We start from the raw sequence: 13787 nt of genomic DNA, 5'->3' as shown, positions 1-13787 counted from the left end.
TATATGCATAATATTATTGCATAAAACTGCATTGATGTATATTTTTTTCTTTAAAGGCCGGAAGTGCGAGCTCTGGCTTTGCGGAAATACATTCACCTTAGCTGACATACTTTTGGGAGCAACGTTACATCGACTCAAGTTCCTGGGACTTTCCAAAAAACACTGGGAAGATGGGAGCAGACCAAATTTACAGTCCTACTTTGATAGGATACAGAAGCGCTATGCATTCCGACGAGTGCTTGGAGACATCCACACCACCCTGCTGTCTGCTGTCTTACCCAACGCCTTCCGCCTGGTAAAACGAAAACCGCCATCTTTTTTTGGAGCTTCTTTCCTCATGGGCTCACTGGGAGGGATGGGATATTTTGCCTACTGGTATCTGAAGAAGAAGTACATCTGAAGAGTGGAGGATTGTCTGTACTATGTGGTATTAAACCTAGTAAGAAAAAAACCCCAACAAAATGTCACCACAAAACGAAAATATCCTTAATGCTAATAAAAACATTCCATTATAGAACACTTAGACCTTATATTGCAACAAAATAATGTTTGCAAATGTCTTTTGTAGGATCAAGCAAAAAAAAAATGTCTAGACGGTTGCAACATTATTAGATATTTGCAACTATACCAAACTTCCTGAATTGCTGTATTTAACCCCCAAGTTTAGATTTGCTGTGCTCGTTTGACTGTTATCTGTGCTTGCTGGTGGCAGCCATTTTGTGATGGGATGGTTTGATATTTAGGCCTCCCCGCCTTCCAGCCATGGTGCTGTTTTTAAGTGATGGAAGACTTCACCTAATGTCACCGCACCACTTGCTTAGTATTATCGGCAAGATAATGGGCTGGGATAGGGAGAAATTAGGCTAGAGTGCTATTGTCCACTTCTACATCTATGAATAGGTATATGCCACTAGTACAACAACTGCTGCTGTCTAACTAACCAACACACAAACACTAGTGCTTAGTCTTTGAAGGGTCAGCTGGTGATCACATAGCCCAGCTTTTTTTTTAATTTTTAACATGGAGGAACCCTTGAAAAAACTTTCCGGTCTTGGGGAACCCCTTCTATAATTACTATATCCTCAGTTCCAGTACATTGGTATGGTTGACAATGGAAATAATGCCCTGATCTTGGTGGACAATAGGAAGAATGTCACCCTTATAGGTAGCCAAAAAGATCATTGTTTTCAGCTAAACTGTCCTGAGAGGTACAGATAGGAATCCCTAGCAACTTCTGGAGGAACTCTGGTTGAGAAATGACAATATAGCCAATGCCAGTGGTGTTGGGTTGTAGTATGCTTCCTTGTCTTATGTGTTGGGTCAGTCAATGTTACTATATCCTAAGCCACTAGTGTGTAGTATGGACCTGGTGTTAGGTTGTAGCACACTGTTTTTACCCTTGGTCATTCAATGATACTATAGCAAAGAAGAGAAAACTTTCACAGGGGTCACAATGAGTTGTAGAATTTTACAGATGGGCCAGGCCAGTGTCAGATGGATGGAGAGAGTCTGTGTGAACTAATATAAATTACATGTAATAGCGGGCCGGATTTAAAAGCCCAACAGTCTATAGTTTGCCCATGCCTGTACTAAAGCCTAGGTTCTGATGATAGGTAAAAGCATGGTCTGGTAACAGTTGCTATGCTTTGTCTATACTAGGAAACAAGGTCTTGGGCACTACATTGCTTCTGCTGGCCCTGGGCACCCCCAATACATACAGGACAATTCCATCCATATTAGTGACCATTTCCCAACAGCCATCAGAACACACAAAATGGCTGCTGCAGGCACGCACCGACAATAGATCCCCCTTGATGCCTAATTAGCGGTGGTCACGCCACCACCCAAAAAAAAAAACATAACCTAATGACCAAAATAAAGCCATTGTCTTTTTAAACGCACTTATTTTTTTAAAACGATGACTAGGAGCACAGATTAAAGTCCCGTCCATAAAATTGCTGGAGACATAGGAATGAAACTGTGTTATCACTGTATTAATTTATTGTGTTGATTGCGGTTTTCAATTTTTTTAAATATTATTTCATTAAAAGAAATATTTTTAAATTCAGTTTTTTTTAGAATGTACAGGACTCTCCTACATCATTTGGATGCCTGAAATGAGAGGTTAGTTGTCACCTTTGATGGATCACATTAATCCGTCTGTTAGCAGAGTACCATTAACGTATTTTTATTTAATCGTGCTTCCAGCTCTATAGGGATGCGTGTATGCTAATAAGGTCGGATGGACAGTGTGCAGCTTGTTTACTGAATACCAATAGAGTTGGAGAAATTGGTAAAGATACACAAAATATAATCAATGATAATAGGTTAAGTTATCATTCATTTATATTGCAATAAACTAATAAGATTTTGGATCCGCATCCTTCAGCTTCATGAGCCTAATATAAAGAAACATGAGGTCAATGACTAGGCAATGGATGGATGTTGGAAGCTCCAGGCTGACTGGTTGTAAGATTTTCTTGATGTAATTCCATCATTTCTCCTTTAGCAGCCAAAACACGCCACGCACTGTCCACTTTTCGGCACAAATACATCGGTCCCTTAGAGAAGGAAATGTCTAGGTTACAATGTCTCAGTGTCGTCCGTTTATGTCCATTCCCATTATCAAACTCACAGGGTTTTAAACTTTCTTGTGCCTTCTGTATGTTGGAAAGAGCAAACTCAGTTCAACAAGAAAGTATTCTGGATCTTCAATAAACTGTTGGTGGGAAAATGGTAGAATTTTATTTCACAAATGTGATTTTTTTGGTTCTTTCATACTCAACCAATGACCACAGTGCTCTCAAGTTTAGCACTTGTAATTTGTGTGATAAAGACTGAGAAAAGTCAGTGTCCTTCGTTTCTGCTAGAAATGGTTTAAATGTGCAATGCAGAATGATGGTGTTTATTGCACTTTACATTACCTGTGTGGTGTCTTAGTAAATAAAGCCGTTGTTACATATACTTTTTACAAGGAGCACCTGCCATGACTTACGTATACCTGAAAATGCATTATAACTGGGGAAAAACAATCAAAGGCAAAGTGGAGAACAAGATTTCCTTGCAGCACTGGGCCATGGATGCAATTCTTTTCAAGCACACAATCTGCAAGGAGTTTGTATTGGCTTGCTTTCACAAGCCCCGTTATTATTATCTAGTATTTATATAGCACTGACATATTGTGCAGCACTGTACAAAGTCAATATTCTTGTCACTAGCTGTCCCTCAAAGGTGATCACAATGTAATGCCTCTACCAAAGTCATGTCATTACCACAGTCCAAGGTTAATTTGGGGGAAATGAATGAACTTATCTGCATGTTTTTGGAATGTGGGAGGAAACTGGAGTACCCGGGGAGAACATGCAACCTCCATGCAGATAATGCCCTGGCTGAGATTCAAACCTGGGACCCAGTGCTGCAAAGGTCAGAGTGCTAACCATTGAGCCACCGTGCTGCCCAGTTTTGTAGTAGCTTACTTGTCATCGGACCACACTGGTCGTAGAGTGTATTTTATGTTTTCTGTAGAAGGAAATCCAGATTGTTAATGTCTGTGGAAGATATCATCAATGTAAATGTTTCAAAGTGCTAATAGATCAGTTTGCTCAATAATATTATGAGAAAAACCTGCAGAGATCAGGGTATGATTGTAAAAGAACACGATATTGGGTACAAAGGGTGAGCCTGGTATTTTTATTATGCTAGCACTCTAAAATCACTAGCAACTCAGCTCTATAGTTTTGTTACACAGGACACAGAGCTTCTGTGATTATAGCTGCAAGTTAGGATCTGGGCGGCTTGTACTTATTTGTCCATCATCCTAAACTGTACAGTAAGGACACAGGATGGTAGGAAATCACCTGACAAACTAAAAAATCAATCCAGACTGATGACCTACTTTGAGTTCAGGGTGTCAATGCCCTTGAAGGCCACTATACCTGCAGTAATGTAGAGCTACAAAGAAGTCCTGAGGACCAACCACTGCTGGTGTGATCAGAAGAGGACCCTGTGTGTCATATCAGCAACCTGTAAATCTCAAAAAGAGATATTAACAAACATTAAAAAGGGGAAAAAAATGCTGCAAGGCCACCAGAAAGTGTGGAGTCACTGGGAGAAAGAGCCAGGTAGTATTCGGGCTTAAAGAGGACCTGTAAACAGAAATAATGTGATCTGACCCTGGCAATGAATAACAATTCCCTGGATATAAATGTGATATTTGGTGTCAGTAGATGAAGTCACACACTTGCAACAATCATACAGATAATTACTGAACACCTGAGCTGTATACTCATTCTGGGTCAGGGGTTCAGAAGGGATTATTAGCAGAGGAGCAGGCACACAACATGGAACTTTCTTTTAATTTATATAACATTCTCTAAAACTTATCCTCCAAGGCTGACATGCTGGAGTCATCTTTTCCCTGCTGCTTAGGAATCTGGCAAGCACTATTTATGGAAGCACCAAACAAGAACTTGCAAGGTGTCCTTTTCTCAAATCAGATGTACGTCTGCTCTTTTGTACATCTGGCCCTGCTGCTTCTTGTTCTGCCCTCTTTATATCCAGTTTGCCCTTCATTCATGACATTAGGGGAGGGTGCAGAATAACAGAGAGATGAGCTCTTCCTTCTACCATCAACTTACAGGCTGGGTGAAAGACAAGATCCATGTGTTACTGCAACAGAGACACAGGCATCTTGTCCTGCTAGTTAGTGAGAGCTGTATGACAAAGTTGTTTAAATCTCAGGACTGCATGGACAGAACACAGAAACACACTTTAACTCATATTTCATGTGATTTTTATTTTTTGTTATTAAACCAAAGCATGAGCTGAATAGCCAATGTAGTTTATGAAAAAGCAATACATATAGCATATCTTTATGTAATAGGTCAGCAGATAACAGAGATGACCTTCATTAGATTCCTGTACCTAGATAGGACACACAGCTGGAAATGAACAGTTTATTTCATGTACATTGCAGGACTTTAGAACACAAGCTATAATATTAAAGAGGACATGTCTAGGATGGAAATAATGACATTCCTGCTGCAGACATCCTCAGCCTTCCTTTTATTACCTGGCAAATCACACAGCAGATATGTTCATGCTTGTTCCAGCTCTGTGATTTATTACGTATTAAAGGAAGGATAAGGTGATCAGACGGCTCAACTTTTACAAAGCTAACAGCAAGTTTTATAGTTCTATCCTGACAGATTTCATGTAATGTTCCCCAATTGCAGACAACTCTTTAAAGAAAGCTAGGCACTGTCCTTGTTTGTCCTTAGGTATAAAGGGCTTAGCACAAATTGACAAGATGATTTGTCCTTTATTATAAATCACAATCTTTAACATGCAATCCCACCAAAGGTAAGGAGGCAACATCATGTAGGGATGTTACAAATTATCTTAGCCCGTCATATGTACACCTTCTACAACCTATCCTACCAGGGCTGCAAAACAAATACACAAGACGAACCAGGAGTACACATCTAGTATAATATTACAGATAATATTCTTCCTTATAACCATGCCAATGTTCAGTGTACACAATGCCCCCAGAAATCTAGTTTCTTGCTTATGTGATTGGCTCTTTGCTTTCCCCACTATATTACAGCATTGAGCTCCAGTGTTGGGGAACAACCTGTAACTACCAAAGGAGGAGGAAATGATTGGAATGCAAAGGGTAATTTCCATGGAGTTGACCAAGGTAAGAATCTTTACTAAAATCCTTGCAATGTATTTCCTGGCCTGGACGAAATTGACTTTTTACATGATCCACTAAACCATGAAAACTGTATGTAATAAAAGTACAGTGTCTACATCTCCTACGCCATTCCCCATCTTCAAAGCAAATCATTCACTACAAAAGGTGCATTTACCTTTGAAGCTAGCAGCTGCATGAGTATTTCTTTATACGGTCTATAAAATGCAAGTAGTAACATATAAACTGGTATTATAAAACCTATGTACCGCATTATGAAAGGATATACAGGATATAGCTTATTGTGACGTGTAGTGTTTGTTGCATTTCTCCATCAGGGTTTACCTATGAGTAAAACATCATTTTCAGGTGGCCAGATCCTGTGTGTAATTTATTTTATATTGGAAGACACAAAAAACAAACATAAAGCTAAATTAAACTTAAGAATTATACCCCTGCATAAGGTAAGAGCATGGATGACACTCGGACACCCGGCTAAGCACTGCACCTATATAGGAAACATAAAGCGAGCAGAGAGCCCAACATAATTACATTTGGACATTTCACTGCAAGCAGGTAACATGGTGTGAGCAGAGTTGACATCCGGGCACCTTTACACCTGCCCACCCTTTGGGGTAACGCTATGAACACCTAGCCTGACCCTGCACTGCATCACCCCAATGGGCACAGAGCAATTAAGACCAGTTAATTCTATGCAATATCAAATGCTAAAAGTCAGCTAAATTAACTTTAAATAAAAAAAAAAATGCTTGTTCTGAAGTGTAATTGTAAAACTGGCAGCATAGAAAATATTTTCTTAGCACCATTTTGTTGTTTTTACGCCTATTAGGACAAATTCCATCCACCCATTTCATCATATTAAATACTGCAATTCCCAATTGGCTCTCGGTATCTTTGACTTGGAAAGGCTGCAGGAGAACTAACCCTTTTGTGTCTAAATGTAATTTCTGCCCGCAAAGCATATAATAGACACAAAATATTGTAGTTTTGCATATTTGTAGTTTTATGGATGCAAGCAGTGACCCTGGATTTGACACAGCAGCAATCCATAGACAACTTGGAAATTTGGGAGGGAGAAACAGCACAAAAAGCTATTTAGCTGTTGCTGCAGTACTGGTTGCATGCTGATAGCAGAGGGTACAATGGCATAGAGATAAGCTGCTTCTCTGTTCACTGTCTAGTCCAGTGTTTCTCCACCAGGGTTCCCCCAGAGATTGCTGGGGGTTCCTTAAGCAATTTGTGCCCCTCAGGTCAGTTCAGGTGATCTTTTTGGCAATCTGTAAGGTTGGCATTCTTCCCAATGGACAGCAATACAAGAGGATTTCTTCCTACTGACCAACACTGCCAGACATGGATCTGCTGTGTGGCAGATATGTATAAACTTACCAACTGGTTGGACCAAAACACAAATCATTAGGCAAAACAGCTCACATGTATGTAATTCATGCTGTTATTTATCTGATTTCCTGGAGCTAGCTTGCTTGATTAAAGTGATTCAGTTTCAAGGACTAAACTCCTTTCTAAGCAAAAGATTGTAAAAGCAGTGTTCTCCCCAGCCCCTTTTAGCTGGGCGCACTACCCGGCACTTTCTAGTAACCACCCGGCTGTTTTTGGGTGGTGCTAGAGTTGGATCACAATACAGGGGCTGTCACCCACCTACAATTTCTTCCCACCCAGCTCAAAAACATCTGTGGGTTGAACACTGTAAAAGATATCCTATATCCATGATCCAGTAAATCTAGCTGTACACTATGTACATATAAAGATACACATTCCACTGGTGTACTTGTGAGCTATAGCCCTATTCTTTGGGGGTTCCACTCAAAATGAATTGCACCTCAGCATAAAACATAAGTTACCATACGATTCCTAAGAAGTGGATATAAACAGACTTCATGCACAGCATTGGTACTGTGCAATACTCAGCCGGGAGCTCGTGTGTTCAGCGACATCACCTAGGATGTGACCAAACATGTATAAGTATATAAGTGTATAAGTATACTACTACTATACAGAAGTTCTTATGGACACACAAATATATACTAAGCAGTATTCAACCCAAGAAGCCAGTACAGGATATAAGTTACTATCAGGGTTTATTGTATTGTACCGAAGTTATATGATTGCTACAAAGCTGGCAGTTCTAAAAGTCCAGTTTATTCACAAGGATGTATGGGAACGGTTATTTCTGCTCAATGCCTTTAATGAGTAAACCTGTTATTTGTGATACAGGTGGTGATGTATACACCTTCCACTAACACAGCAGCCGGATCACAAATACTGACAAACTAAGTGGTAGAAAGAGAAGGAAAAACCAGACAATTATTTATAAGACAGAAGCGTATGTTTTACAGGACAGCTACTCAGACCTTTATTATGTTCAGGAAGCAAAGAGAAGGTGACTTAGGACAAGACTTGGGGACACATAGTCCCTGGCTTACGGATGACTCCTTCCAACGCTTAATAAAGAGCCTAAGTGCTGTCTAACAACCAGAGGACATAGAAGTGTCACTCAGAACTGTTTATTTTCCTGGTGAGTGCTATAAAACAGATTAAGGAATTTAATAATGAAAAAGCGGTTTTCAAACTACATGAAACTTATGGTGCAACTCCGGGCAGATATGCAATATATATTCATATTTGAACTATGTCATCAAACTAAAGACTGGGAAATCATTATGAATCCTTTTATGAAGTGACATCACTTATAAATGTCACCACGCCTGGTTTCCGGTCTACAGATACAGAAGAAATATTAGTGGGAACTAGAGATTTTAGATTTGCCTGGATATTCTTTAAAAGCTTATATCTTGTTCTTAATTATCCTTAGTGTCCGTATTATATTCAGTGAAGCATGCAGTGATTGCACGGAGCTCATCTTCTATGTTTTGAAGTTTTTTTTTTATAATTAAATACTAATTAATAAATAATTATTAAGGGAAAAAATAGATAACATTTTAAAGATACTTTACCTGATATAGTTGGTTTTGAAAAAACTATGAGTGTTTCACACTGGCCACAGGGAACCACCGTCTCCGAGCATACACTACAGTTTCTGCCCACAGCAGCCCCACTGAGAATGAATGGGGGCAATAGTTAGTGATACCAGTACTGATTACTGAAATAGCTGGCAAATGTGCAGACACTGCTTCTTTACTTGTTACATCAAATTGCAGCATTGGGATAAATATATAAAAGAAATATTTTAGCACTGTGTGGGGCCTGTGCAGTGTCTATGTACATTGGCTTGCCATACAGTATCAGTAGGGACAGCTAAACACTTGAAGCAACCCCGTGTTCCCCCCAGCTCCTTTTAGCTGGACGCACCACCTGGTACTTTTGAGTAACCCCCAGAGTATAGATTCTTTTGAACCAGCTTAAAAGTTCTGGGGAGTACACTGCATGAGGCCTCATTTAGAGCAAAGTGACAGGTTCTCATACATACAACATCCCAATCATGCTTACCTTTGCTTTTTGTTAGACCCCCTTTGAACCCTGTGGCCATTCTGGGAAAGGGAGGCATGTGACCTTCTCATTTCCTCAGTGCTTTTTCAGGAATTAGACCCAAGTCTGACAGACAAATATAGAGTAAAGGAAGTACGAGGCACACTTGCTGCTTCCAGCTATGAAAGAGCATGTGATTTCCTTTGCTTACTCCCAAGACAAAGTGCTTGGACCTTGACCTTAAACCTTTTGTAAGTTCTAACATCACCCTATAAAAAGCTTACACAAGGTTTATATTCCTGGCTCTGATAGAGGAAAGGAACGGCTGGGGAGTATGGACAAGGTGAGATCAGGAGGGTGAATAAGGTTCTATTACTTGTGCAATGTAACAGAGACCCTTCAGGAGGACCATTGGTCACCACAATCCCCTCTCACCCATCTTCTACACCAAGCAGGTAATTGCCCCAAAACCCAGCAATATACCTAATGTATATCAATTCTATAACTAATTATATCTAAACCAAGGAATAAAAATGTAATAAAATGCAGCTTTCTAGTCTATAGATGTGGAGGCCACACTTGTTTTCTTTTTCCAAGTAGTAATATTATAAGTACAGAATATTATCGGCTCCTCCTGACAGAATGCTATAAAAACCCCAATCACCCCTCCTAGCTGTCCTCACTAAATTACAGAACACTTCATCCTTATGTAATAGGGATTAAGGAGGAAGCGTTTGGAGTCCAAAGTAAGAGAGCCATCTAGTGTGACAACACTGCTCACCCATACATATATTGGGTTGTCATTAAAGTGTATTACCGAAAGGCTCAGCGGGTAACAAATACAGAATGAAGAGAACATGTGCAGCCACCATATCTAATCACTAGTAAGCTACAATATATTAAATTTGAGTTTTTAGGTTTAGATACTCTTTACCAATACAGTATCCTCTAATATGGTTTATGTACACCTTGAGCTTAAGGTATACAATATTGTTTTTTACTATATAGCATACTATAATATTATTTGCTTATAGTAAATACATTTTGGCTGATGTTTCGGATGCAGGTTTCAGAGAAGCGAATTGATTAGGGCAACATCCAGTTTTCCTTCCGATGGTCTTGAACCCAAAGGGCAAATGTGGAGAATCCATAATACTATGTAGTGTCGGTCTATTTCGCTTTTTTGTTGATCTTTCCTGGAGAAGTGGGAGGAAGTCCAGGGGACAAGGTCCGTAGATACCACCACTTATAGGTGACGTACCAGGCCAGGATGCCAAAGAAAGTTCCAAACAGTTTCTGCAATGGTGTATGGAAGTAGATAGAAGTACAAAAGAACATCAAAGTCCAAATGAATGTTAAGAAACCCAGAAACACGACCAGGATGTGGATCAGAGGCTTCATGCCATGTTTTCTAAACCTTTCATCCCGTAAAATGGCTGCTTCCTCTAAAATCATCAAGACACAATACGGAAGCAGGAACGAATGACCAGAGATGTCAAATCCCACCCAGAATCCTCCACTCTTGATGCACGCTCTTTTGTCCCCATGGTCTGTTTGATTCTCCAGCTGCTTTTCAGATACATAACAACCACCAGTGGCATTTTCAATGTACATGAAAACATTTGTACAAGCGTACCAAATGATGGTTCCCACAAGCAAGGCGCTTATCCGACGGAAAACGGCCGGGACACTCCGAGTGACAATGTAATTGGTCAATCCGATGAATGGTAAGAGGACCGATAATGTCCAGCCCCAGGAAAGCTTGACAAAATAGCTGCAACGACAAAGAAAAGCTCCTAGTAATGCCTTACAAGAGAATAGCCGAAACCTAAATTTAGAAGAGACAACATAGCTTTTTTAAAAATTTAACGTGGAATATTCCAGAGTACAGAAATGCTTGTAATAGTGAAGATAGGAGTACAGCAGTAATGGTTCACTAATAGACAATATCATTAGCTCCTAAAGTTATCATTCTTCCCATTAACTATGTGACTGTTCTGTCTCCAACATTGACAAGAGAGCAGCCATGTTGTTCCCTTCTAATCACAGCTGTGCACCACGTGACCTGACCCCTCAGGGAAGCCTAGCAGGCCACGTGACCCGCGTTGTCCAGAAACCAATGACAAGCAGGCGACCCCTACTCACATGTTCAAGAAGTTTTTCTTGTTATTGAAGTAGGAGTCGGGCAGCGGCCAGAACTCCCTCACCAGCGATCCGCCCAGGGTGATACAGGCCAGCCCCAGGGCCATGTGTCTGCGGAACCCATCACTGAGGATACTGGACCGAATCAGCGAAGCGCTGCTCTCCAACCACTCCATTCTACGCGGCCGCCACACAACATACAGACAGAGCCGGGCTACGTGCGCGCTCCCGATCGCGTCCCCACCGCTGACGGAGCACAGCTCGCACGTGCACGCTCCCGAAGACTAAGCATGACTGATGACACTGCGCATGCGCAAAATCCAAAAAAGTCAGAAGAGCTTTATGGCTGTGTCATAAATGGGGCATAAACGTTATTAAAAGTAAAAGAACTCATTACACACCCCATGTGTGTCATCTAATAATTACAAGAGTCAGGTAGTCAGTCAGGCAGTCTGGAGCTTCTAAAAGTGAAAATATGAAGAAATGATGACAGTGTTATATATACATTATATTTTTTAGTCAGCCATTTTGTGATGCGAATATTGAGATAGGGTCAGACTATATTGTCTAATACAGAGAGAAAGAAAGTAAAAATAAAATGAAAAAGGTGCAGAAAGCAGTTGCTAATTTGCTATTCTTAGCTATTGCTACTTAGAGACGGAATGGAGATAAAGCTAAAAAGGCGCAAACATGGGTTGCCAAGAAGCCATTTTCTGGTTCTGCTAGTCAGGGGGCACAGCTTGTAAACAGAGACAGATAGAAATAGCAAAATATTAATAATAAAGTAAAATCACAGTAATTATTTCCAGATACACAGTTATTTTGCTCCACTTGTTGCTCATAAAAATTGGCAATTTTTCTCATAGTCATTCTTCATCTCAGCAATTTTCAGTTACATTTTTTTCCCAGGATTGGTAATAAAATTTTCTTCTTTGTCACTGTGAAACAGGTTTGAAGTCACAATTTTATTCCAGTTTTAAATAGGCAATTTTTTTCCATTTTTCCAATAAATTTGCATGTTTTTGTCTTAAATTTCATCTGTTAATCGAGTGAAATCACAGCAAAAATGTTAGCTGTTACACACAGGATTTATTGTCCCGTTGTTGCTAATAAAATCACACCAATTATTTCCAATCAACTGCAGAGATTTTCACTCAGATAGGCCTGATTTTTTAAAGCTTTCCAAGAAACACTTTCATCCATGAACCTGGGTGATCCAGCAAACCTGGAATAGATCTGGTCCAGGATTGAAAAGATTTGCTAAAAAATAGCAAATGACTAAAGAAATCCATTCCAGTCCAGCTCACCCAGCTTCATTGTATTTTCTACAGCCTCAGAGAGCTTTAATACATCATGCCCATTGATTCTAATAACATTCATCCATTTTTTTCATACATTGGCTGTTAAACTGCATCACAGCAATTATTTACAGTCACACACAGACCTTTTTTTCAAATAGTTGCTAATAACATTTTTAGTTTGAAAGCACAGATTTTGTTCCAGTTATAGACCATTAGACGCATTATCCTATTGTTTTGAATAAAATTCACTAATTTCTCTCATATTTTTGTTGTTAAATTACAGCAATTATTTCTAATCACAGACAAGCATTTTCTCCTATTGCTGACAATAAAAAATATGCCTTTTTTTGTCTTTTATTGCAAAAATATTTTCACTGATAAACAATTACAATCACATAAAATATTTCCAGTTACACACTACTTTTTCAATTAATACAATTCACCTGTTTTTCCATAGTTTGGCTGCTGAAGAAAACAAATTACAACAAATATTTCCATAGGCATTTTTCCCATTGGTGCTAATAAAATTTTCATGTTTTTTTTTCCTATTTTGACTGAAAACAAGTTTAAATTAGAGCAGTTGCAGAAAATTGGCCTGTCTTCTCAAATCGTCACTGTTAAACAAGTAATATCACAATTGTTTCAAGTTTTACACAGTAATTTTTTCCAATTGTTGCTAATAAAGTTTACCAGTTTTTCTCATAGGTTCACTAATAAACTAAGTAATATAAGTATGGTGAGTAAAATTACAATTTTTAATCATAGAATGCATTTTCCTATTTTACCTAATAAAACTCACCTGTTTTTTGGATATTTTGGCTGTTAAACACAATAAAGCACAACCATTTTTTTCCATTCACACATGAGCATTTTTTTCCTCATTTTTTAAAAATAAAATCAGACTATTTTTTTATATTGTGTGCATACTCTCTAGCTATATGTATTGTGGCTATATAGCTGTGGAACAAATTTAATCACATTATTATTTTCAATCACACATGGGCAATATTTCTCCAATTGTTTCAAAAACTATTGGCCTGTATTTTCATATTCTAACTGTTAAACAAGTAAAATCACAAAATTTTTTCCAGTCACACTATTTCCCCTTTCACGTTTTTTTAATATTTTGACTAATAAACAAGCCCCCGGGACATTTTTTCCATTGTTTCAAATAATGTTTTCTC

The 13787-nt window shown here is 39.0% G+C and overlaps 2 protein-coding genes across 3 annotated transcripts in view; one reads left to right on the top strand and one right to left on the bottom strand.

Moving 5' to 3' along the window:
- The window catches only part of GDAP1L1 (ganglioside induced differentiation associated protein 1 like 1), a 46207-nt gene extending 43473 nt beyond the window's left edge, over positions 1-2734 (top strand). For both annotated transcript variants that reach the window (XM_072414531.1, XM_072414530.1), the window contains exon 6: positions 57-2734. In XM_072414531.1, coding sequence (XP_072270632.1) covers positions 57-400 — 344 coding nt within the window. In that variant the 3' untranslated portion in view covers positions 401-2734. The remainder of the gene's footprint in view (positions 1-56) is intronic.
- A 2041-nt stretch (positions 2735-4775) lies between these two features.
- Positions 4776-11551, bottom strand: FITM2 (fat storage inducing transmembrane protein 2). The gene is made up of 2 exons (XM_072414527.1): positions 11306-11551; positions 4776-10934 (listed from the first exon to the last, which is right to left on the bottom strand). Exons 1-2 carry the CDS (start codon positions 11476-11478, stop codon positions 10331-10333), a joined length of 777 nt encoding a protein of 258 aa, XP_072270628.1. The 5' UTR covers positions 11479-11551; the 3' UTR covers positions 4776-10330.
- Positions 11552-13787: the final 2236 nt, after the last annotated feature.

This window comes from Pyxicephalus adspersus, chromosome 6 (genome assembly GCF_032062135.1).
Source record: "Pyxicephalus adspersus chromosome 6, UCB_Pads_2.0, whole genome shotgun sequence".
Lineage (NCBI taxonomy): Eukaryota > Metazoa > Chordata > Amphibia > Anura > Pyxicephalidae > Pyxicephalus > Pyxicephalus adspersus.
The sequence above is the reverse complement of the archived record's forward strand: the minus strand, read 5'-3'. Positions and strand labels throughout refer to the sequence as shown.

Excerpts from the sequence above, each read along its gene's own strand:
- FITM2 (XM_072414527.1), bottom strand. The coding sequence starts at position 11,478 with ATGGAGTGGTTGGAGAGCAGCGCTTCGCTGATTCGGTCCAGTATCCTC. Across the intron at positions 10,935-11,305 it reads AAGAAAAACTTCTTGAACAT|CTATTTTGTCAAGCTTTCCT; the intron begins GTGAGTAGGGGT and ends TTGTCGTTGCAG.